Source organism: Chironomus tepperi, unplaced genomic scaffold (genome assembly GCF_022539635.2).
Source record: "Chironomus tepperi strain 1889 unplaced genomic scaffold, CSIRO-AGI_Ctep_v1 contig_449, whole genome shotgun sequence".
NCBI lineage: Eukaryota > Metazoa > Arthropoda > Insecta > Diptera > Chironomidae > Chironomus > Chironomus tepperi.
This window is the reverse complement of record NW_027226571.1, coordinates 173,043-200,032: the sequence shown is the minus strand read 5'-3', so window position 1 is coordinate 200,032 and position 26,990 is coordinate 173,043. Positions and strand designations below refer to the sequence as shown.

The 26,990-nt window shown below is 34.4% G+C and overlaps 2 protein-coding genes and 1 pseudogene across 2 annotated transcripts; all 3 read right to left on the bottom strand.

Moving 5' to 3' along the window:
• Positions 1-1,393: 1,393 nt before the first annotated feature.
• Positions 1,394-3,076, bottom strand: LOC139098622 (uncharacterized). Its single transcript, XM_070650858.1, has 4 exons — positions 3,013-3,076; positions 2,910-2,951; positions 1,578-2,386; positions 1,394-1,522 (listed from the first exon to the last, which is right to left on the bottom strand). Exons 1-4 carry the CDS (start codon positions 3,074-3,076, stop codon positions 1,448-1,450), a joined length of 990 nt encoding a protein of 329 aa, XP_070506959.1. The 3' UTR covers positions 1,394-1,447.
• An 889-nt stretch (positions 3,077-3,965) lies between these two features.
• Positions 3,966-5,797, bottom strand: LOC139098621 (carboxypeptidase B-like; annotated as a pseudogene).
• Positions 5,798-22,016: 16,219 nt separating this feature from the next.
• LOC139098631 (uncharacterized) lies at positions 22,017-26,000 on the bottom strand. The gene is made up of 2 exons (XM_070650869.1): positions 25,768-26,000; positions 22,017-25,685 (listed from the first exon to the last, which is right to left on the bottom strand). Exon 2 carries the CDS (start codon positions 25,668-25,670, stop codon positions 22,671-22,673), a length of 3,000 nt encoding a protein of 999 aa, XP_070506970.1. The 5' UTR covers positions 25,671-25,685; positions 25,768-26,000; the 3' UTR covers positions 22,017-22,670.
• Between the last annotated feature and the right edge of the window lie 990 nt (positions 26,001-26,990).

Genomic DNA, 26,990 nt, shown 5'->3' with positions numbered 1-26,990 from the left:
AGACAGACCCACGTCTGCCTAAGACTAGTGTCTTTTGTGATGTGCATTACGGGCTACTCCTGAAAAAAGTAACTCTTCCCTCTAATAAACCTACTCCTGACTGCACCCCTACTCCTAATGTTTTGAAAATACTCACTCTTAATATTTAAGCAAAATATTCCAGAAATGTAAATTAAAATTTGGGAATTTTTCAATTTTTTTCAAATGTTATCCAATAATTCACTTACATGAGCACTTTTTATCACTTTTTATGTTTAACTCCACACAACCTGTTGACAAATCACTTCATTATTATTTAATCCTTCAGCACCAAGTCAAATTACCTTTCAAAACATCTCCAGGTTTATAAATGAAAATTCCAGCTTCATTTGGTGTCAACTCTAGCTTTAATTGAATCATTTTGACAAATTTTAACCAATTTTAACCTTACTAGTTCCGTTTAGTGACAAATTCTTAAAGAAATGTTCTTAAAACTTGAATGCGCTAATTAAAATTGAACACAATACAAACAGTCAAACACTTACGTTGAATGGCGAAATAACTTTGTTATGTGTAAATGAATTTAAATCTCAGCGCACAGTATCTCACTTACTCTCAAAAGAAAGAGATTCTTCTCAATTTAATTTGAATGGATTTGAATAAATGTATAGCACGTGATATTGTTTATGACTAATATGTATAATTAATGTGTAAATTTATTGTTTTTTATTTATTTTCATTGCATGTATGGAGAGTATTGTCTTTAAGGTATGTTGTTGACATCAACATTCATAAGCTCGATCTCGATCTTGATAAGGTTGATAATCTCGATAACATCGACTGGTATATGGAAATATTGTTGTTATATTAAGCCTCTAATTTTATAATTAATCCAACCGGCACAATCTCAAAAACCGCATTTTTCGGACAGATTCGCTTCTTATCATTAATATGATGACGTAACGATGCTCTAATGATTTCGTTGTGATGGTCGGGCAAAGCTCAAAATTTGGGCCAAATTTCATCAAACATACGAATGAACTTACACTTATATTTCCTCTGTTTTTCTATTCGGAGTTCTAGAAAGCCTTGAAGAGCATGGAAAAAAATTTGAAACATAGAACCTTCCCTTGTCATTAGACAATATGTTCTGTTGATGACTATAACTAACGCATTTTTGTCCATTCCGTATTATTTAATCAGCAAAAAATTAATTTTACATAGCAACGGGATTCCCAACTTTTTATTTAAATTTGTAAACAGGAAATTCCCATTTAACAATTTTTTGCCTTATAATATACATCACACAACATATAGCTTAAATTTCCACTTATTCTTGACTCAAGATTTATTTTTACTTGAGCTATGGATTAATTTCTATTTAACACTAGTGTAGCCGCGGCACACAGATTGCCCAAAACTGCCCTAAATAGATTAGGTTCTGAACAGTTTAATATAATAGTTTAATTTACAATATGTTTAGAAAATTCTTAAAAGCTTCAGATACTGTCGGAGATTTGTAGACATACATCAGGTGTTTACGCTGTAAATAGAATTAAATGTCATTAATAGCTTCAAGACTTCCTTCTAAAACTTACATATTCAGTGTCATCCGGAACTTCAAAATCAAAATGCTCCAATTCACCTCTCAAAGGAATCGTACCCATGACTAGAGGTAGAATGACACATAAATTCTCATGGACGCCAGACACTCTTCCAGTTATCCTCAAAAAATGCTTAATTTTAATCATTTTAATATAATTCAGTTCTGATAGATTTGTACGATGCGGTATGCTGATGCATTTGTATATTTCTTTGGTTTCATAAGCTCCAATTCCAGGTGTTTTGGATGAACTCAAAACAATAATTTTTGTGTCAACTTTCTTGTCATTTGAGTACACTTCCTTCCATTCTTCAAGTTGAAACTCTAAACTTTCAATTTTCAAACTACTCTCATTTGATACGATGACTTTAACAGGAACAGCCAGCATAATTGCATATCCAGAATTAGGCGTTATAGCTGACAATGTTATTGATTGTGTTCCAAGTGTAATTGAACGATATGTCTTAGTCTCACGTCTGTACATCGGCTGTCGAAGAACTGGAAGCCAATTTAAGTCATCAAGTCGCTTGACCTCAAATGATTGACCTGATACGTTTTCAATTTTAGATGATGTGGCTAGGAATACACTACAGTAATAATGAATATTGTGCACTATTGACGTTTGAGGTAATTTATGTGATAATTTATATTCAAATTGTTGATCAAGATGTCCAGAGATTGTTTCAGGTTCTTGAAGCTTGAAGATTTGAATTTTTGAGTGTAAAAATGTTTCGGATTGTTTTGTAATTTTGGGTTTATTTGTAGCTTCATTGCAGTAAATGCCGGTGATTTCAATGTAGAGTTCTGATGAGATAAGAAGGTTATTAATAGATTTGTTGAGATTAAAAAATGAATTGTTGCAATTGACAGGCACAATGGATTTTCACGACAGACCACGATTCAGGGAATTCCCAATCATTTTCAAAATACAAAGGCAGTTGTGGGTAACCTTTTATTTCTCGAAGCACATTTTGATGTTTAGCCTCGATCGAAACCGCACTCGACACACGATTCATGGCATTTCCCAAAAAAATGAAGTGCCTTCCCATGGTACACAGGTTACCTATCACTGTACTAAGATTAATTTACTCTTTGAAATTTTGAGAACAGAGGGCTGATCGGGACATATTGAAATATTCACCACAGAAACTACGCGGCTTAGAAGTACACTCAGTAAACTTGGAACCAAATGGAGCCACCTGGCAAAAAACTAAATTTGCCGATTGACAAGCACCTGATTCTAAGCATATTTCGTCATTATTTGGCGACAACACATAATTATGTCCATTCAAGCTGATATAATTGATAGAATTCTTACTCTACGAACCTTTAACTTCAGTGCTATCACTAAAACATAGATGAACAATCCCTAAAAAGACACAAAAATCATCAATTAGACAATTTACTAACCAAAATCTCAAAATTCTTACCTTTCATGACATCTCCAGCATAGAATGTTGTCCCGTTGACTAAATTTAGTTGAACTGACACCATTGCAATATTTTTATGTATTAATTTTTGAAATTCCCAACTTACTTGAATGCCTCCTGAAATCACAAACTAGAATAAAAAGCACTTCAATGTTTTTTATGCAAAATGTTTGATTAATTTCACCATCTCATTGCAAGCAATCAAATAAATAAAAATATAATACTCTCTAAATTCCGAATGCTAAGTGACGTTTGTGAAAAATACAATCAACAACGACTTGATTCAGGCATTTGTATAAGTAGACTAAATATGATTATATGTACTTTTGTATGAAATTACATACTTCACAAATGCGATTAGAAATTACTCTTTCAAGAAACCCAATGCAACGGAAATTTTTTGAATAATGCATATTCGAATATGATTCGAATATATTCGAATATTTTTTTGTTCATATGCGAATATATTCGAATATATTCGAATATTTGCCCAACCCTAATATTAATTGATGCTAGGGATCATTTGCTTATTGTCAATGGATGTATAAGGAAGTGCTGTCCAAACTGTGTGCTAACTGATGAACATGGATGCTTTTTGTTATGATGACTATTTTTGTCCCATTAGACGTTTTGCGTGTTTCCCAACTCTGCACGCTACATGACCTAGGATAAACTAATGCTACGTACTATACTCTAGCCACTACGACACTGCTGCTTTTTCACTGCCTGCCGCGGAACACTAGTGGCCTGCTAAAATCTTTAAAAATGTCATGAACTTATTGTGTGCGATTTTGGTCGTGGTTTATCACCCAGATGTGCCGTAGCACATACAACACTGGACTAAGACGTCAATATAAACACAACAGCTATATATACTTATAAACAATCCTAAACTATATTTTATTTATTATAAATCTATGATTAATACAAGTAATAATCGACCATAATTCAATTTAAAATCCACCAATTCTTGACAACATTGCATTTAATCCAGTGAATGTTTCTTGAATAATTGCTGGCATTTCAGCTACAGGTACTTCATATCCACTGGTTCCTCCTCTTGGCAAATTAAATGTGTAGACATATTCAATGTTCATGAATCCTTTAGAATAATCTGTTGATGTTCCAAATGAATTTGGATTTAAAGCAGCTCCAATACCAACACTATAAACTCTTGATGGATTAGCTGCACGAATAGCATCAGCGGCTGCATTTGCGAATACTAAAGCTGCTGCATGATTGCCACTTCCTGTGTTGAAGTAATTGTATGGAAGTAAAATTTGTTGTCCAAATGCTTGCATGCTGATGTATACACTGACTCTGTTGGCGTATTTTGGTGATGTGATAAAATTGACGAGTTGTTGACTTTCAACTTCTGAGAAGTAGCTGCTGCCTGGGTAGTTGTCAGCACATGGCTGTTAAAACAAAGTCTTACTTTAGTTTATTTTAAATTTAAAAATAAGACAATTGACTTACGTCATCACGATAAACAAATTGATAGCGGTAGTTTCCATTAATATCAGCACCAAAGCAACCATTTCCAACGCTTCGTCTATTTTTGTTCCAAAGACGGTTGGTATTGTGAGTGTAAACATATCCGTCTGTAGACAATATCATGGGATTATTAAATTGCTGTATTAGAAGACATTTAAGACAATTTTATTGGTTCTTGTAAGCTTACCTGGATTTGCAACTGGAATAACAACAATTTCAAAGTTATCGAGAAGTGCATCAAATTCATAGTAATGTTCGACGACTTCATGGAGGAAATAGAGTGATGCCATGACTCCAATCCATTCTCTGAAAATAAGGAAGTTTTGTGAATTTTTTAAGCAATTTTTCAGGATCTCGTGGGAGAGATTGAGACTGAGAAGTCTTGGTGTCAGTCTTGGTCTTGATCTCGGCCTTAGTCTCTAAAATTCATCAACTCCGAGATATTGGCAAACCACAATTTCCATCAGCAGTTCTTAATATGAGAATTGAAGCTTACCTTGGTCGAATACCAGCCTCAATGAAGATGACTGGAAGTCCAGATTTTGCTGCGTGTTCTTTATGAATGCAGAAAGCAAGCAATGGTCTTCCTTCAGATGTTGTTCCATAAACGTCAGTATGACCAATTTGTGGGAATTCTACGTCAAGTTCGGCAAGGTATTGTTGAATCTGGATTTAAGGAAATAATGATTAAGTAGGCATAATTTTGACGGTTCTAAATAATTGTCGGAGCTCTTAAGAGCAGAGCAGAGCAGAGCTAAGAGCGCGCACGCGGGCATGCTTAACAAGTATATTACTATATAAGTAGAGCATGCTTGAAAGCATGCTTAATGCCTGTTAAGGCTCAAAGTCTACTCGAATCTTATACAAAGTCGAATGTGCTTTTCCGTACAAAATTCTTGTCGACTTCGACTTTTGATAATTAATACAGTTGCTATCCGAGCTTTGGATCTTGACTACATGATTTGTAGTAGAGTTGGCAATTAACGGAAATCTGCAAATATTAAATACCAACGGCAGTCAACGGCGCCAACCGTTCAACCAGCCGAAGACACACGATTGCCAACTCTGATAAGTACTAGAGACAGTACTAGCACCACCTCATACATATGCGTTACTCAAGCACCCCGATAGCAACTCTGTATCTAAACACATTTCAAACCCAACACAATAAATCACATACCTCATCATAAGTCCAATAATGATCAAAACTTAATGTACTAGCTGAAGCTAATCCACAAAATGTGACTGCAACAATTGCCAAAGCAATTAAATTACTGATTATTTTCACCATTTTTTCTATTATTAGTTTTGAACTAGAGACTTCAAATTAAAGCCAAGACTGAATTGAAACTGAACAGCAACACACAGTTTTTATATCAAAATTATCGTTCGTTTATTCTTTTCACCTAATCGGCATTTACGAGTTCGAAACCACAAAAATAGAAAATTGATAACAGCATAACGTCATATCAATTAAGAGGTAATAAAGTTATCGAAGTCAAGCACTCGAAGATGTCACGTAATTGATAAGAATTTTAATTCAAAAACTCAGACTTAATCTTGATAAGAAGCTTGAACTGAACACAATCTTGCTATGAAAATGAAAGTTGCTATGTACATACAGCTTTAGAGATATTTCTAATGATTGCTAGAATGTGTTCAGTGAATGAAATATTGGAACGGATAAGTGGGTTCAAAGGGCTGTCGGTAGCTTTAATGTGGGCTGTGGAATTATTTAACACGTGTTTGTGGCTTGGTACAGCGTGTACAACCTGTGGGTCATGGATGGTACCAAGATGTGCCATGGCTTAAAACACTTGTTTTGGACAGCACTGGACTAGGTATTTATGAATATGTCTGGGAATGATGCCTTGGTCGCATTTACATAGGAATTCATTTAACAAGCAAGGTATGCGGCCTCAGAATCAGTTGAAATTTGTAAATATGTCACATTCTGTGTACATTTGTTGCAGTCATTGATTATGGCTATTTCAAATTCCTCAGTTATTCTATTCTATTATTAAATGTCACATCAGATAAGAGGAAGTGCCATGTAACCCATAAACCTGCATTTCTATGAAAAACCGCCTCAATTTTGCCACTAACTGCTTCCAAAACTCCCTAAAATTTCCATAACAACTACATTACTTCCTACAAGTCCTTTCAATATCACCTTAAAGTTTTTCCTATAAAAATCAATCTCCAACATCCTCAAACATGTTGAATCTTTAATGTTTAGGTATAAAATGATAAAAACATCCACGACATTGTCATAAAAATCAATAATCATTGATATTCAATAGACACGGAATCATCATACGTATTATGAGTTTAAGTTTATATATTCAACGGATGAAAGTGAGGGAGATAGATAGAGAGATAGAATGTGTAGATTCAATCGACAAAGTGCTATAAATCCATGGATTTTCCTTTAATCTTCGAAAATGTGAAAAAAAAGAAGTAAAATTGGAAAGAATGAGAGTAGACGAAAGATGAGATGCTGAAAGGAAAATTGAATAAACAAGGGATTAAATCTGAAGGATGAAGGAAAGACTCAGAAAGAAGACACACAAAAAAAAATGACAATGCTTTGCGTGCTTGTTACTTACCCATGATATTCCATTGAGGAGTCATAACTTGTTGATAGAATATTTGAGTGATGGAAGCGCATTTTTGTATAAAAATGATGTGAAGTGTAGATTTATGGGGATTTGTGGATGTGCTGGGTATTAGCTTAGTAATTAAAATTGTAGTGTACACTCAGACTTATTTACTTAATTCAATAACCGTACACATCAGCTGTGTTCATCCACGGCCTCCCTCAGATGACACCTAATGCTGGTTCTACATAGACAGAGAGCACTAAGCAGCATGAGCAACTAACATAGCTTAACAATACACAACATCAGAAGGCTCCGGATGCTTCAAGATCACTGAATTTAATCGATCTGCTTGACCAGTGAAGTAAGTAAGTAATTTCATACCCAATAAGACATGGAGTACGTGCTATCTAACTTCACTGATTGAACAAATGCATTGTGTTCCATCCAGATGTCGCCTGAAGCTGGTTCTATCGCTGGTTTCCAATTGCCTATTTCGAATGTCAAGTGCAAAACTGTCTCTATCAACACCTCAAAACAATCTTATATCTCAAAATCACCAGTTCTTAACAAGAAGAAATTGAAGGTAAAAAAATTTTTTTCTTCATTTCTTTTAGTGCTCTATCAGCACATCTATTTCACTCGCATAATGATTTCTTGATCCCACTTTATGCATTATCATTCTTGGGATTTTTCTTCCATCATATTTTTTTCCCATTCTATTTTCTTTGTTGGTGTCTCTTATTCAACAAGATGTGTATACAGCAGAATATGTTTATGTTTATATTTGCTGTTGCATCAAATCCTCATGAGACACAAAAAAGAACAAAACAACAAATCTCAATGCCATAAAAATGCGTAGATAGGCAGGCAAAAGAAAAATGCAGGGAATAAATTTATCTGATGTAAATAAGAAGTATATTCTCATGGGAAATGAGACTGAATGGAACTGAAAGTCTTCCTGAGTTCGCAAAAAAAAATGTTAAGTGAAAAAGGAAAATTTTCAGCATTAATGTGAGTGACTTTCCTTTTGACATGGAAATTTTTCAATTTTAAGCTTCTTAATTTATCATTGAAGGCTTTTAAGAGGATTCATTACTGGATGGGAGGATGAAATTGTTGGAAAATTTGGTGGAGCAGTCTGCAATTCTTAATTGAGCAGTTTGGAATCTACATCAAGTTACCAGTCAGTTTTAGGGAGTCTGACATCCTTGGAGGTCTGAAGGATAGGCTTCAAATGGAAATTAATCAAATTATGGCTCCTGCATGCGTATAATAAATGACAAAGTCTTAATTCGCTGTAACTGACGTCTCAGACGTTCCAGAGACTGATTTAAGAGCTATTGAGTGTCCGCCTTGCTTCTAGAGTCAATAATATGCTGATCTACTTCGTACTGACCATAGTGCAACCCAACAACGAGACATCCACAGCATATGGACTCTACAAACGCATTAAAGCAATATTGATCGCCATCAACTTCACTAGATATGTGACCATAAATTTCAGACCATAATCACAATTTGACCATTTCAGCCTATCCAACTCAACAGTTTCCAAAAACTTTTCCATTTATCACAACGGAAATGACCCCCCCCCCCCCCCAAAAAAAAGGGGAGATGCTAATAAACTACCACGGCAAGTCTGTGTCGACAAGTCTATGAATCAAAAAGTAAGTTAATCAAAAAACGAGTGGAAATAAATTTTCATTAATCTTCCGCCCATTTTTTTTTGTGCTGTTTGTTTCTCTCTCACTGCAATCGCCAAAAGCACTCCTTTTTCCCTCTTGTTTAATGCAATTTTTCGTTCATTCTCTCGTTGCCATTTCGACTAGGTCGCGTATACACAAAAAAAAAATATGATATCATCACTGTAACATCATCCATGAAATGGCATCAGCAGTTGAAAAACAAATTTATGTTTACATTTTTCACATATTTTTCACTTCCTCTACTATCTGTTCATCTCTCTTCTCACTATTTTATGTTTAACTGTGTCCAAATGTATTGCAAAGTAGTTTTGGGATATTTTTTTGGAGGATGTTGTTGAGTTTGGTGGGATTGTGAAGCATTTGATGGATATGAGTTGTTGAAGATTAGAGCCTTCACTTTGCTTTATAGTCTACTTCAGATACTTCGCTTTGAAGTCTATATACTGAATCGGGTTAGGGGCCTTCAAGGGTGAATTAGGTCAGTATTCATTTGCATAGGCTTAGCTAAGATTCATTATGGATCAAATAAATTCTCAACTTGGAATGGGAGTAATATAGAGTCATTGAAGGAGAGGATTGTCACCAAGCATGACCATACTCTGTCTGACTGTGCCGCTGGTCAATATTAAGTGTTTACAATACCTGGGAAAAGGATTAATTGATAAGGCTAGTCTTATTCAAGAAACCAGATAGTAAGTTAAGTGCAACCTAGCTTAGTGTACCCAAAGAAGCTCTAGAGCTTAAAAACAATTACACAGACTAATTTGTCTTTCTTGGCAAGAAAACACGCGGTAGGTTAAATAACTCATGGAAAGAAGCTGTCGATAAAGGTAGTGTCTTACTTGGAATTGGAGGTTAGCAAGCGGTAGTCAGCGATAGAGCCTGCTTCAGTAGCCAACTGAGGGAGGCCATGGATCATACTTGATCTGTACGGCCAGCAAATCAAGTAAGTAACTTGTCTTACTCATGCTCATGTAGACGTCAAAATGATTAAAATGACGACTTAGCTCCCAATAGTCATTATGACAAATCAACACCAGCAAGCAAAACTTCCTAATAATCCACTCACAAATTTACAAAAAAAAAAAAGCTAAAATATTTGTTGTGCATTCTCGATGATGTCGAAGGCGGCGAGCGAGAGAGATACAATAAAAAGCAGAAAATTGTAAAAAAAAAAAAATAATGTGTGCACAAAACAGCAAAGCAAAAAAAAATATATATCGGGGACATTTGGAATGAATGAATGGACTTGCTATGGTACAGATGAAGAGAACGTAAAATTGCTAGTTTTGTCGTTAACTATCAAGTCATATAGACTGTGAATATGGTCGCTCTCGAAACTTATGCTGTGTACTCAATGTGAAATAGTTTTTTTTTATTCCTTGATATATTTTTTTTTCTGTGTGAGCATTAAAAAAGAGGTGGAATTGGAATAAATGGACACAAAACAGGATGGAGGAAAAATCCATTAAAGCACTTTTATTTTTCTCGATATCGAGTTTTTTTTTTTTGCATCCTGAGCTTTTTTGGCATAAATAATAATGGCTTGTGGAAAGATTGCATGAAAAAGTTTTAAATGTCTACAGTGAAAATGGCTGAGTTTTATGTTGGAGATTTAAAGATACAAGGGAAGTATGGAATGACTTAATATTGGCTTGATCTATAAATTAAATTTGTCTGGTTGATGCTGAGAATTTGGATTTATGGAGTGGAGTCAGTTGTTATAGTCTTTTTCATGATAACTACTTAGGTACAGGGTAGGGGGTATATTCAGGGGGAGGAAGGACGAAATCCGAAACTTACCAATTTTGAGGGTAGACAGGGTTTGAGTTTGAGAGAATTAAGATCGTCTTGAGAGTTTTTCACTAAAAACACTGACGAATTGAAGAATTTTCACAAAAGGCAGGGAGGGGTGATGACACCAGAGGTCTAGCCAGGGATGGAGGATGACACTAGAGGCCTAGCCAAGGAGAATGACCATTTGGAGTACGGGCCAACCCTCCGAGAATTAGAAAACCGTTTATTTAGTAACAAAAAATTTAAAAAAAATTCAAAAAAACGGTTGTGCCTTATTAAAGTTTTCTGGCTACTCCCCTGAGTGACATCAACACCCACCCATGCCCCCATCCCCCTCCCTAACATTTGCACAATGCATTGTAATAATAAATAGATATTTTATATTTATTTCAAAAAAATCACACACGATCACATTCAATCCTAAGCATATTCATACACAATCAACTTGATGGACTGAATTGATTTATTGCCTGACCATCATTGAATACTAAAAAATTGAAACGTTATTTTTTTCCTACAAAAAAAATTTACACAATCACTATTTTTTCTCTCTATTGAAATGTGTTTTGTTATTCAGAACGTTTAAGCAACAACAGCACACAGTCAATGCAAGTGAGATCAATATTTATTTGTAGTGACTGAATTTTGTATGTCTGTTGATGGCAATTAGCATTTTCAAGGATGCACCTGAATGCATAATTTGATGAAAATTCAAACAAAAACAATTTCAGTTACGTGTTTGGAAACATTAAGATTATTTGCAATCAAAGCTTATTGAACTGAATGGGAGAAAAAAATGTGAACAAAAATTGGCAAGGGGTGGGAACTTTTTGGGCATTTTTTGGGAGTTTTGTGGTGGGCTTTGTACCTGATTATTGCACATTTGTCTTCAAATTAATCAAAATTTTCAACAAAATCCACCCAAAGAGTCACCACCCCCTGCATACCTTCCTCATTGCTCTATTTCACTCCAGCAATAGAACACAGAAATCACATACACTTTAGTGCTGTCTCATTTAAATCAATTTCATTCACTTTGAATTTTAATCGCATTTTGGAAAATGAAATCATGCAAGAAAATGAATGTGGATGGAGACAAGCAGCAACAACATCAACAAAATTTTAATGATCCTTACTTTTTTTTTATATTCTGAAAAACTCAGACACTCACAATAACTATCATTACACACAGCATATACAGTAAAATGGAAAATGAGAAAGTTTTAAAGTGAATAAAATGAAATGAATAAGAAAACTAATTAAAAATTCATGTCATTTTGTAATTTAGATGGGAGCACAATGATAACAAGATTGCCGTATGCTTATGTACTGACTAGTTGAGCGTTTTGAATAGTCCTTTGGAATGATTTTGTTAGAATTTTTCACTTTATCTGAGATTATGGATGATTTGGATCATTTGGATGATTTGGTGATAACGTCATGTGAGGATGGATGGCAAGGGGTAGGTCACATTGATGTCACATAGGGGTAGGAGACATCAAGTAACATAAGAGTTGGTTTCATCGAAAAATCAATTTTTCACCCTAGCGAATTAAAGAATTTAGTCCTAAATTGAGGGAATGAGAGGGTTGACGACGAATCCCCTTCCGCTACCTGTCTACGGCCCTGTGTCCTAAGATTTCTTGATATTCATCCTATATTGTGACCTTTTAGTGACTCATAATGATTAAATTCATCCTATTGAATTCCAGACCCCAAATTCACTCTAAGAAACTGTTAACTTTCAATTCTAAACTATTTACCCCCTAAAATCTATGCAAACTGCACGATTCGAGGTTGACATTTAGTAGCTGCGTCTACGAATGTGTGTCACAGTCAAGTACTTTGCACAAGATTTAATTATACAGCAACAATATTTTAAATGTTCGTGGAATAATAATATATCTTCCGTACTTTCTATTGGTTAATTACCTTTAGCATTTAGTATTCAGACTAAGACTCACTTTTGATGGCCTCAGAGTTATTGTCCTAGATTTAAATTAATGTTGTGCAGAAGTGAGGAATGTTTGGGGTAATGGCGTTCGGAATTTTAATGTATTGAACGTTTTAGGAGAAGTTTTGGGATTTTGATCATGAAAAAATAAAGGCAAATTGGAGAATTTTGTACATATTAAAGAAGGCTGAGCACCAAAACTCTACATATATTGAGACCCTTAATCAAATTATTAAATCTATATCAAAATTTAAAATTTATTTGAAATTCTTAAATTTAAATATCAGTTATACAGTCTATGTAAATGTTAATTAGACAGTCAACTCAAAACTACAATTAGCAACAGATAGAGTCTCTCTTTTACAAATCCTGCGTTCCATGCACATCTTACACTGAATGCTTGATTACAATAATCTATTCGTATCTATGACTGTTCATAATTTTTAAGACAGTCACCGTATTTGTTACGTAAATAGCCATCAACACATTCACAAGTTGGTGGACAATTAATTGGACAAAATTCGTCGGGTTTGCATTTGCAGTGTTTAACTTCCTCGTATGGTCCACATTTGTATGGTCTTGTTAGGGAAGCTTTAATCAAAATATGAAAGAATTGAACAATGTTAATTGGGATTTAAGGGAGATTAAACAAAAGGTATAGATAACTCATTAGACTAGATCCTTCAAGCATTATATAAAGTATAGACAACTTACTTGCAATTCCAATCAAACAAAAAATTAAAACAATCGTCTTCATCTTAATTTTTTGATCCTCGTGTTTTCAAATCCACAGACTAACTTGAGTAAACTATCAAAATGCATGCAATATTTATACTAAATGCAATTACACTAAGTTCATGTAAATGCATTAATTTGATGTACCTAAGAATAATGGGAGAAAGTTGCGGGAATTACCAACTCTAATTGGCATCAAGCGAAAGACATTTCTTGGAATTGTTAAAGATGAGCTTCATATGAATTAATTTAATATTTAACTATATAATTGCAGGCTGTTTTTAATAAATTTAATTAAGATTTACATGTAAGCAAATATTGCAATATTAATTTAATTTTTATTGATCCCGGGCTGCACATTGTGGCAAATTGCATTTTTTGTCATAAAATGACTCGAAATACGTCATCATGAAGCCGTCAGGGTTAAGACAGCGACATATCGATGCTCTAGCCAACAAGAGTTGACAGGACTCGATTGTAGAGTCGTCTTCATCGACTTTTGGAGTCCGGAGATCAATCAACGTATTCTGTTGTTAAAAAACATACAATAAAGTTAAACTCTATTAAATACACTAATTTCCCCAACTCATCTCATCCCTTAAATATTCATTTTATTATAAAACATAACATAGCATACCCCAAAATGTTAACAGATCACCATTATTACCATAATAAAGTTATGATATTCTCTGATATTCCTTTTTACAAAATAAACTAAATCAAACTTATTTGCCAAAGGGAATTTAACTTTACAAACAGAAATATTATTCAATTTTTTTTTTTTATTTTTTGAGTTTCGAAAAAATTCATTTTAAATGCAAAAATTTCATTTGAAAAGCAAACATTTAGTTCTTCATCTTATTCTGTATGGAAGGATTTTGAAAGGTTAAGAGCAAAAGAGTCATGCAAATTGTCTGTTTTAGATGGGGTTTATTAGGGAAATTTGGGATTTTGGAGTCATGCTGTTAAGTAGGCTTCAAGGAACTATCAGATCTTGTCACAAAGGAGTTACGTAGACGTGTTCGAACGAATTCCGTTAACAGACAAATAAACCGCTTTTAGGTATTGTAGAGGTATGTATGTACCATGAAATCGTATTACTTGTCTGTTAGGGTCAATTGTGCTTCTCAAGCATCCATCCTTCATCACACAATCCGTTCATAATCCTTAAATTCCTCCTAATAGGACAATAAACCGTATTTAGGTACCGAAAAGGCATTTCCGTCTCTTAAAAGCATGATTTTAGTCTATTAGGGTCAATTGTGCTGCTCAACCGTCCATTTTATTTTACAGAACTTGTTCATACCCCTCAAAATCCTTCTAATAGAAAAAGAGACCGTTGTTAGGTCCTGTAGTGTTATTTCTGGACTTTTTGCGTGTTCTTGGCTTAATAGGGACGATTGTGCTACTAATGCTTTAACCATACTTCACAAAATACGTCCATAACCCCCCAAATCCACAATAACTCCCTTACTCATTATTCGGTTGCCAGCATAAAATTCAAAGGTGAATGTTAAACATGATGAAACATAAAATGATGATGATATATCATCATATTTTGATATCATTAAACTTTTTTCCATTCATTCGATCAGAAACATACAAAAAAAAATTTCATTTTTGCTTTTGTTTAACTTTTTTTCTCCTCTCTCAAATATTTTGCTTTTTCCATACAGCAACGATTCTCCTTTTTTGTGTATTTCATTCTTTCCCTTTTGTTTCACTTTTTACACATGAACAGATTTTAGAATTTTTCACAGTTCGAGAGGTTTTGTGCTTGAAGTATTGCATGTTCGAGTTTAGTTTCTTTTGTGTGAGATGATGATGGGAGTTAATTAGCACTTTGGACTGGACTTGGGGATGAGTTTGTTGATTTGACTTGTTGACTAGATAAGCTTGGTATGTTGTGGGGGACTAGATTGTCTAAATCAAGTAGGAAACTGTTGATTTAAAGGCCTGACATCCTGAATTCTGAGCCGATGCTGCCATCCCGGATGACACAATCTATGAAGGCTTTGGCACGGTATCCATACGGCTATTCTTAAGAGATTACTGCCATTTTGAGCTTATAAAAAGCAGAGCTTAAATTCGACTCGGATTTTCTGGAATCAAACAGGATATTGCTGATATTGCTTGATTGGCAAAAGCATGAAACACCCTAAAATCTGAACCAATGCAGTCTTCTTGAGAGACACAAATGAAGAGAGCTTTGGCAGGACATCTTGATTGCTGCCAAAACGAGTCGACTTCCATTTGTCAACTTAATTCGACTAGGTTCCATACTATATTCAAGTCAACGTCGAGCTCTGGTAGAAGCTTTAGCGGAGCATTCAAACTTTGTGGAGGAGGCTTTTTCGCTTGTGTTGCTCGGATTTAAAGTGCTCAAAGTGAATCCTTGCCTAAACTGCCTTTGGTTGGAATCCACAAGTTAAAAGGCGTCCTGGTGCTCAAACAGCGACATGGAGTTGGACAGTAAAGAATAAATTCCAGCTTGATGCCAAAACTTAGAATTTTTACAAACTTTATGATTCGGCCAGTAATAAAGTAAGATAGAAAGCATTTTTTAGCAATCAAGGCTCCAAGTCGAAGCATGGTTCCAGTTAGTATGTACTAAACTTGAATCATTTAAGACCAAATTGAAAAACACAATTCAAAACATTAATTTTCAAAATTAATTAAGGAAAACTCTTCAAAAATTACCATAATGCACCCTTTTCATACCTGATGCGTCTCAAACTCCTTACAAACAGCACTAAAATAAATTTATAAAACTCACAAACATAAAAGTTTCTAATATGTTTCAGCTTATAAAAACCACTTGAAAGTGATCCACTTAATTCATTTTATATCTTCTTTTTTTCCCTTTTCAACATTCTTTTATGTTCATCAGAAAAAAAGGACTCATTAACTTCCTTTATATATAAAAACAACACTCACTAGATATACACATGAGAGCATAAATGAGCGAATTTTCATTACCTCATTACAATTCCATTGAGTTAACTAAATTAACACAGTTTAAATTTACAAAGTTAAAAGTTTTCTCATCTTTTTTCATATAAAAAAAAGAGAAGAGGAAATGCTGGATGGGGGATATGTACATACATATAATTTTATCCCTCAGTCCATGACATGTGAATGATGGAAAATATAATTTAGTGATGTGTATTAAAAACTTTGTAACTATAACATGATAGTCTGCTTCTATAGATGATGATGATTAGGGGCTCTAAGTAGGGTTAAATATCTCGATTTGTGGTTGATTTAATAGAGAATGAAATGATGAGGATTAGTTCCTGTTGATCCAATGTTAATAATAGGGCGTTAATAAAGCCGCTAAACAGAAATCTGTTCCTAGCTAAAACAGCTACTTCTGTTAGTTTCTACTAGAGAATGCACTGGGAAGGTCATTATTAAATGATGAAAAGCTTCATGAGGAAAATTATTCTAGAGTTGAATGATATTATCCCAGGGTCAGGCTCTCCAATCTACAGTACTCTAATTCAGAGTTGTGAAACGGCCTGATTTTATCGGCCGGCCAAAAACGGCGAGCGATAAAAACGGCGGGCCGATTATTTTTTCAAAATGGCGGCCGATAAAAAACGGCGGCCGATAAAAACGGCGAGCGATAAAAACGGCGGGCCGTTTATTTTTTAAAACGGCGGCCGATAAAAAACGGCGTTTAAAAGTTTCAAATCAACGCATATATGCTATAATTAACAATTTTTCATTTTCATAAACAACAACAACAAAAACAATAACACGAATTTTCATTGTTTTTCAATGCTTTCGATGTTTTTACAGTGTTTACTGATCAAAGTTTGAAGTGACTTAAATCGTACTGGATCTTGTTATTTAGGTCTGAAAGTGAACTGGATCCTACTGGATCATGTTTTTAAGGATCTGGATGTTACATAGATCCTACTGGACCTTGTTTTTAGGTCTGAAAGTGAACTGAATCCTACTGGATCATGTTTTTAAGGGTCTGGATGTTATATGGATCCTACTGGATCTTGTTTTTAAGATTTGGAAGTGACCTGGATCCTACTGGATCTTATATTTTAAGTCTGGAAGTGATCTGATTCCTACAGGATCTAGTTTTTAAGATTTAGAAGTGACCTGGATCCTACTGGATCTCGTTTTGTGGACCGGAAAGTGAACTGGATCCTACTGGATCTCGTTTTGTGAGTTAGGAAGTGACTTGGATCCTACTGAATCTCGTTTTGTAGATCTTAAAGTGACTAATTAATCAATTACTGATTACTGGGACAAAAATGCCCTTAAGTCGCTCGATCAATAACACGAGGACTTTTGTAATTTTTAAAAAACTTTAACTAATAAAAAATGGCGGCCGATAAAAACGGCGGGCCGTTTATTTTTTCAAAACGGCGGCCGATAAAAACGACGGGCCGTTTATTTTTTCAAAACGGCGGCCGATAAAAAACGGCGGCCGATAAAAACGGCGAGCGATAAAAACGGCGGGCCGTTTGTTTTTTCAAAATGGCGGCCGATAAAAAACGGCGAGCGATAAAAAACGATGGCCGATAAAAACGATGAACGACTGGCCGTTTCTCTCGGCCGCCGACATCGGCCTTCGCAACTCTGCTCTAATTTGATGTAATAAGAGCTAGAAGTCGACTCAAATTTTTTATGGAAAAGTCGACTTAAGTGGGCTCGACTCCATATAAAATTCGAGTCGACTAAGATCACTGGATGTGAGTACAATAAGTACAGTACTGGACTTTTGGAGTGTTTGAGTTGTGACATTTGTTGATAAGCAAAATAGTGTGTGAATAAGAGTTGTTAAGACTCATTTTTGTATTCACAGTTGATGCACCTCTTACAGTTGTTTGAGTCATGCAAACTCTTGTGCAAACTTAAGTTCATCTTGAAAAGTAAATTTGATGATCTATTTTACAGTTGAATCGTCTAAGTATCCTAGACTGCATAGCAATGCCATTAGATCACTTCTTAGTCACTTAGTTGACAATAAACCATTGAAATGATGCAGAGGTAACCTAGTCACATTATGATGACTGTTAAATGCCAATTTTGACGTTATAAAATAAGATAGACATCTTCATGTCTTTTGGAGTACTTTTTAAAACATAGACGATAAAAGTTGATTTTTTAATGAATGACTTAATGCTCAACCTTTAGCTGAAACATCATTATAGACAGAATAGATTCAAAGTTTCATAATGTCTAAGCATTATCAATCCATAAGCATCAACATCCTAATTTCCCGGTTCTCATATCCTCTAATTTAACTAAAAAGAGAGGAAAAACTTCATAATAATAGCCTCGAGCATCATAAACTTTTTTGATGTATTTAGGATATGTACATACATGTATGTATTAAATGAAAAAAAAAAAACATATTTTGTTATCTTTTGTTTCTCAATTTTACATTTTTTCCGAAAAAAAAAAAAATTCTTTGGCCTCTTTGGTATAAACAATAAACTTTAAATACACACATAAAAAAAATTTCTCTCATTCATTCATTTTCCACTGAGTTTAATTAAAACAAACACGTTTTATTTAATTGAAAAAAATGTGAAATGTACCCCGAAAAAAAAAGTGAGGAATTATTTTTTATGGCTCTTCTCACAATTTCTTTTTTTTCTGTTCATTGTTTTAGTTTTTTTTTGTATGAAAATGTGTATGATGAAAGTTAATCATGACGAAATGGAATGAGATGAAAAAGTCAGAGTAATTAAGATATTGAAGCTTGATGACGACTTTTAGTGGTGATTTTGAATAGAAATTAGGTTATTTTAAGGTTTTATGTTAGTGTGTATAAGGTAGCGGGTAGTTCCTGACTACATAAGGCCCAGAAAAGCATATAACACTAGATTTCGCGAATAGCTGACTTCAAGTCGATACAATGCTGACCTTACTCTACATTTTTGAATTTTCGGCATCATGTGTGACAGTAGTCGTCCTTATTATTGTACCGTGTTAAACATAGAACTCATATAAAGCCCAAGTCACTCTAAAATCCCATCTAGTCAGAACAAGCCAACTAAACCCCTCAAATCTCCTCTTACACAAACTTCAAGCTAACAAAAAACTTTCGATAATAAAATCTTTTTTGTGTAAAGAGACCATCAAGATTGCTCATAAACGATAAAATGACTGTAACAGTTTTTAATTAGAATGTTACAATGGAAGGTGGATGTAAAATAATAAAAGGCATATGGATGAAGCAGAGAGAGAGAATTAAAAGAAGTTTACTTAAAATTATTTGCTATACAGCCACACACACACAATTTTGCATATTATGAAATATATAAAAGAACTCAAAAATGTATCTTCATCTCAATTCTCGTAGCTGCCTTGTCTCAGGTGCACAATTTTTTTTTTGTATTATTTCATTTTTCACCTCCTTTATTATTCTGTATGCACAGTGAGAATGTACAAAAAAAAATAAAACATGGTAAAGCTTTTATCATACTAAAAGGATTTCATTGCGGTTTGTTTTTATGATTTAGCTAAGTGTTTTCAAGCATAAAATTGTAATTAAAATTGTTGGATTCAATGTTGTACGGGAGGAAGCTTTAAATAAAAATTAATTTTCATCCAGATGAGACATGGAGACAATTTCTTTCTTTTTGGACGTGTGTGCTGTAATGAATGTAATAGACTTGAGCGCATTTATTAAAATTGTGAAAATTTTGGAATGCTTACTTATGATAATTACCATTTTGAGGATATAGAATTGCATTCAGGTCTCCCAATCGTCTCGAGTTGCAACTCAGTTGCTACAGCCTTACTATATCTAGGGTAGCTTGGTCGAGCAGCACAATGAAGTCTTCAGAGTTCTGATACGTCGTAGCATTCACAAAAAAGACATAATATTGCTCCGTTGGCTACGTGACGTCTGATTGTGGCCCAAACGTGAAAAATGAAAATTGAAACGTTGTGCTGTTTGGATTGACTTCTTATTTGTCTTGGCGAGAGCACACGTGGAACAATTCCTGCCTTTTTCTAACGTCTTTCACCTTTTAGTACATCATTCGATTTATAAGATGCATCTCTGAGCAGCACTTACTTACTTACTTTGCAGGCCATACAGATCAAGTGTGATCCATGGCCTCTCTCAGTCGGTTCCTGAACCTGGCTCTATTGCTGGCAACCGCTTGTCAATTACTAATTCCAAGTGTGACACTATCTCTATCGACAGCTTTTTTCCATGAATTCTTTGGCCTACCTATCTCTTGCCATCTAAAAAGTTGGATTTCCGAGCAGCACAATGTGGAATAATGCAGTAATCATCCGTTATGGTGCCGTTAGGGCAAATTTGCTTCTTACCGTTAACACATCGACGTATCAGTACATTAACGATAACGTAATTCTGTTTGGAAACTTAATTAGATTAGCTTCCTGAACTAGTTTATGTGCTTATTCTGAAGATGCACGGTAGTACTCTCAAAAAACCTCAAAATGTCCATGCATGATGCAAGTTCAATTCATGAAAGAAATCTATGTCTCCAACGTCCAAAATCATCCCTGTATTTCATCCATACCAACACTCATAAAAAACATCCAAACAAATCCCTATAATAATAAGCTAATCCAGTCTTACAAAATGTCAACAAAATATACCTTATTTACCTAATAAAACTGCAGTTCATGAGCAATTTAGGCTTGTGTTGATGATGGCAATTATCAGAATATTGTACAGAAAATAAACACAACAAAATGAACATCAACAACTTAAGCATATTAAGTAATTAATTAAATCAATATTTTGAGTGAGCAATTAGTCGATTAGCAAAATTTTGTACATTTGGCTCTCACAAACAGCCTCATTCCAACAAATTTTATGCCAAATTCAATATCAATGTTCATTCATTTATGCTCACTTTATGCTATCATTGATATTATTGACATAATTAGATGAGCAAATAGTGGTAATTTATTGCATCTTCATGTTTGCATGTCTATGTATATCCACAACATGCAGGGTTGGAGCTTAAGGCTGGGGGGTCGTGGGATATGATGACAAATTGGGTTTTAGTCCAAATTTTGAAGGCAACTTGATGATAAAGTCAAAAATCTTAGCATTTGCATGCTGAATACCAAAGCAAGTATGGTTTGCATGTCTATATATATCCACAACATGCAGTGTTGTGGCTTATGTTGGGGACATGCAAAATATTGTGATAAATCGGGTTTTGGTCCAAATTTTGAGAGCAATTTGGTGAAAAAGTTAAAAATCTTAGCATTTGCATGCTATATACCGAAGCCAGTTCCAACCCTGTCACCATTCACACTATAAACATTTTCGCATTTATACACAGGGAGAGTCAAACAGTGGAGATAATGAAATTGATTTGTGTACATAGACAGAAGAGCATATTTCAAGTGCACAATTATTTCCATACAATTCGTATATGTCTGCATATGCAGCCTTTCCTATCAAATAAAAGCAATTTAGATGAAATATTTTTGGTAAATAAAATTTAAATTTAATTTAATTTATTTTTGACATTATGATGATGCTTAAGCTATTTACTTTAACTATAATCAGAGATAAGACTTTATGTTTAATTTTGAGGTTAAGGTCTCTTTTGTCTAGCATTAATTGAAGAAGAACATTAATTGAGATTTATAATTAATTTAAGAGGTGATTTCTTGATAGTCTCAAATTATGAATTGAAAAGGGATGCACGGTAGGAACCGCAAAATGATTGTGGAATAAAAACATAATTATTTTGTTGTTGAAAGCTGTAGCTTTCTATTTTATTTTATATTGGTAGAGATCACAGGTTTTAAATTATATTTCTGCATATAATGCTTAAAAAAAATCACAATTTTGATTCAGGAAGTGGATTAGGCTGCGATTAGTCGATTCCAGAGACGAGTTAAAGGTTGGGGTCGGCATCTACCCTCCGATTTTGGAAATGAAGTATGAATTTAGTAGGGTTATCCATGAATCATCCACTTTCTTTCCCCTCCCCCCGACTATGTCTCTAGTCAACTCTAACAGACTAGGATCATGCTTTCATGGTACAGAAATACCACAACGATATCTAAAAGCGGTCTTTATGTCTGTTGGGGCAATTTAATGTCTAGAAATAAATTTGGAATTTAATGATAAGCATCACAAGCGTCAAGCTTATTCCTAGACTATTCGCAGCCTGTTCCACTCAGGCAAGAGTTGCAAAATAGACACCCGTCACAGGCAAAAACCGTAAAATTTCTTAAAAATGTGTATGGCTTTTCTTTCAAAACCATACAAATTATCAATAAATTGTATGGTTTTTATCTGTGGCAGGTGCCTGTTTTGCAGCTCCGACTCAGGTGCAAAAATTCGAAATTCATCATAAACTTTAAGATATTTGCAGCTATTTTAATTAATTACTACGTATAGCCATTCATCAACTTCCAATGCGAATTATCCAATCGATCCCAATCTTCATATGAGCATTCATACAAAAATCCAGCTCGATAATGACGTCGAGCTTTCTGTCCAATTATATTAACTTTGCCATGATTCCATACTTCCTTCTTATGCTTATCAATGCAGAAGAATACAATCTTGATAATCTCCGATCGCATTGGTATTTCAACAGCAAAAGTTGCCAAAACCAGCTTTAACAGCCTAAATCCAAAATATCCAGGTCCAATTATTTTATAGTTCTTCCCCTTCCATTCAATTCCGTTCCTCCAAGCTTCAATCATTTCGTTGTAACTTGTTGCTTTAATAATCTTCTCAACAGCAAGTTTGGCATAAATTGGTTCCCTTTGAAGTTGACTGAGGTATCGCTCATGATTCATGTCCGATGTTTCAGTATTTCCTGATCGAATTGCTTTCATTTGGTTCTTTCTGGCCAAGTCAAATTCATATTGCTTTTTGAACAAATTCCTGACGTAGTTCTTGACATCTTCCATAGCTGCATCGTGATTCTTTAGGTCGATAATCTTCATTGTCTTGCTGTCAGTGTCGCATCGATCTTGCTTGGTTGTGTAAGCTAAAGCTTGAAAGACATTTAAGAACATGAAGTTCCTGAAGCTGTAATTGATGTTTAGTGCTTTTAGGAACCAATTAGAGTCTATAATTGGAATATTTTTGATACTGTCTAAAGGTCCATTGATAGCTGCATCTAAGTACACTGGAACTAATGCAACCATATTCAAGTGCTTGAGCTGGGCTGTCAATTCCTTGATATATGCGAAATTTGGTTTGAAATTGTCATAAAATTCTAAATTTTCAGGAACTTCATACTCAACATTGATTTTATGCTGATCAATATCAATTCCAAGTAGCTTAATCATCATGTCCTTAATTATTTCTTCACTTTCTTCTTTGCCTTTATAATTACGACGAACATCCAACCAGACTTCATAGTTATAAATTGATCGAAGCATTGCTGGAACTGCTTTCATAACTTCAGGTTCATTCTGCTGAATTGCTCGAATAAAAGTAACAATCATCTCAGCAATACCACTGTTGTCCAAGAAATATCCAAATTTATTACAATTTTGAGGAACCAAGTATTCATCAACATCAGACTTGCCAGCAAAGTCTCTTAACATCATGACCATATTTTGGAATATTTCAAGATTCTTTGTGGATTTATTCTCATTAATCAGATCCATCATAGATCGAACTCCAGCAACCAGTGTATAGTCAACAGTCTTAGGAACATCAGCAATCATTTGTCGCATGCCAATTGAGAATGTAAACTCCAGCAATGATCGTGCATGGATTTTTAAAAATTTACCAATTCGTGGATCATCAAAAATTGGAATTGAGTTGGTAATTTCAGCATTATAAGCTGGAACAAGAAGCTTATTGAGACATGATTGATTCAAGACACAAAGAATGTCACTAAAACTGACAAAGCAGCTTGGATAAATCTTCTCAATTCTCCATGGTGATGGATCTGGATAATTTCCAATTGGTCCTTTACAAGCCACACCAACAATGTTCAAAAGTTCCAAAATTTCAAAGACTGTAGCATTTTCAAAAGCTTCATCCTTGGTAAAGGCAATAAGAGTTCTGATTCCGTCCATTGTGGTTGCTTGAGAATAGAATGAAACTTCATGTCCGGAGTCGTCAATGTCAGCGATTTCATGGAAATGTTCAGCAACTTTAAGTGCTTCAGACTTTGCAATTTCATCAAAATTAAGCTCGCCTGTACATTTTGCAGATCGTCTGGCTAAATTTTTGCTATTTTTGTTGACCCTCGTTTTTCTTAAGTATGAAGCTTTCTGTGCTGCATTTAATTTATGGACCATATTGTCCTTTGCAATCTCAGCCAGAACTGTTGAAATTTTCTTGTGCTGTGCACGGATCTTAATCAAATTGATGCGATTTTTGAGTATCTTACGATCACCTGCTGTATAGTCGTCAGAAATTGGAAATTCATTCTCAATTTTCTTGAAATATCCGAGGATTTTATCAATCGTTTCTGTTGCTTGGACTGACTCAATAATCTTCAAAATCTTCATCCGATCAATAATGTAATCAACTTTACTGTTGAGTAAGTTTTGGAGATCCTGAAATAAAATTGATTCCAAAAACTCAACCTCAACTGGCCGGTCGTCAATTTTCAAATTTTCTGGAACTTCCTTCATCCAAAATGTATTTTTTCCAGGAACTAACAAGATCTTATCCAAAGCCTTTAAATCCCATGGAAATTTTCGAAAAATTGGAGAGGAACTGGACATTAAAGTCGCATTAAACAGACCGTCGTCTTCAAATAATCCAGCCCATGTTGATGCTGCTTCTTCCACAGAAACACTTGACTTTATGTCCAACATTTTGGATGCTTGGATGTTATTCAATTGTAATAAACAGCATAAGGCAGTAGTGTCAGGATCATAGGAACTTGTGAACCATCTGACAGCTTTTGAGCTGATTGCAATTTCGCAATTTCGTAAGAACTCAGCAACCTTCTCAGCTTCACTAATTGTTTCCCGTCCATCGGCTACTTCACCATCAGAAATTGTCAAGATTCTTAGGAATTTAGTTCCACTTTTTGCAAGGCTCTTGACGACTTCATAGAACTTTTTGATACCCAAATGCATGTACGTTCCACCATCAGAATGAAAGTTTTCTAAATTCTTCAAATCATTAACTGCCAAATGCTTGTACTCGACTCTAGTTTCAAAGGTAATCAAGTGAATATTTTCATTGAGATCATAATTAAGCTTTTGGAAGGTAAGAGGTAGAATTTGTGTGACAATTGTGTTGAATGATGTTCCCATCGATCCTGATCTATCAAGAATGACAACCGTTTCTATATCCAGAGTTGGCTGTATTTTGTTAGGTGGCTTATAGTCAATAGACGCAATGTATTCCCCAGCCAAGGGATACAAACTTAATTTGTGAGTATTTTTTGATGTATCAGCCATGATTGTGAGATATTTCTGGAAAATGGAAGGATATTTATTTAGAGGAAGTCCAAAAAGTCTTTGTCATGTCGATGACCTTAACTTATCCACAACCTACCTCAATATAAATTCCTTAATAATTTGTACTTTTCTTCGTTTTTTATTGATTTTGTCCCTGTCCACTTCTTAATCCAAATTATGAATGAATGCTAAGGTGTTCTGTACATTCATTTTTATACACAGTATATCCAGATTACACAAAAATAAATATTATTGCACCATTATGAAAGATAATGAAATCATTTCACAATATTACAAAATCACCTCATATCTAATTCCAATTAATTTCTTCAGTACTTGTGCCTACAAATTGTCAAGAACTTTTATTTTCACCGGCGATGTTGTTTTGAACAGGGTTTTGACTCAAATAGTAAAATATTAACAATATTAACTGTGACGTAATGCCTGATTCATTCATAAGTAATAAATGTTTACATGATAAAATGCCCAATACATACAGTGTGACTGCGTAATTATTATTGTTCTTTTCTTTGTGCGTATGTATTAATTTTCTCACTTACTTCGCTGGCTATAGACATTAATTTTGTTAATGTATAAATAATTATAGATTTAAATTGTTTATCACAAATAATTGGCATGACTTCAGTGACAGCCAGAACTCGAAGACAACTTGGATATTGTATAGAAAAGTCGGGTCGAATCTACTCGACACTATACAAAATTCATGTCAACTTCGGACTTTAGTATGGTGGCCAGAGAATTTTTCCAAAATTTGTATGGAATTTTCAACATCTTGAAAACTCGGGACATTTTGAGGCTTTGTCGGGACACAACAGTAAGGTTGAAAAGTACAGCAGCGTCCCGGCAAAGATACAGCAAATGGCCGACCTAGACTTTGGTGACAGCTTCTGATGAATTAAATTCATTAAATTCTTTCAACTTTTACAATAAAAATTCAAATTTTCCATACATCAAATACCACAGAACAAGCATCTCCTACTTTACAACAAAATCAAGTTACACAAAAATAAAGAAGAAAAATTCAAAACTTTTCATTGTCAAATAATGCGGGAAAATGTAAAAAGCCAGTGGAAAAGAAAACAATAAAAGAGACTACAAAGAAGCCCGTATGCTCCTTTTTAATTCCCAATTCACTATGTTCTGTTGAATGTTTGATCGATGATGGAAAAACGACATGAAAGGAACTTTTTTTTATAAATGTTTTTACGGCGGTGGAAATTGTGAATGAATTTTTGTCTGTTAGAAAAAATAAATCTGATTGAAATTTCAGTGCTGAAATGGGGTCAATTCAATTATGAT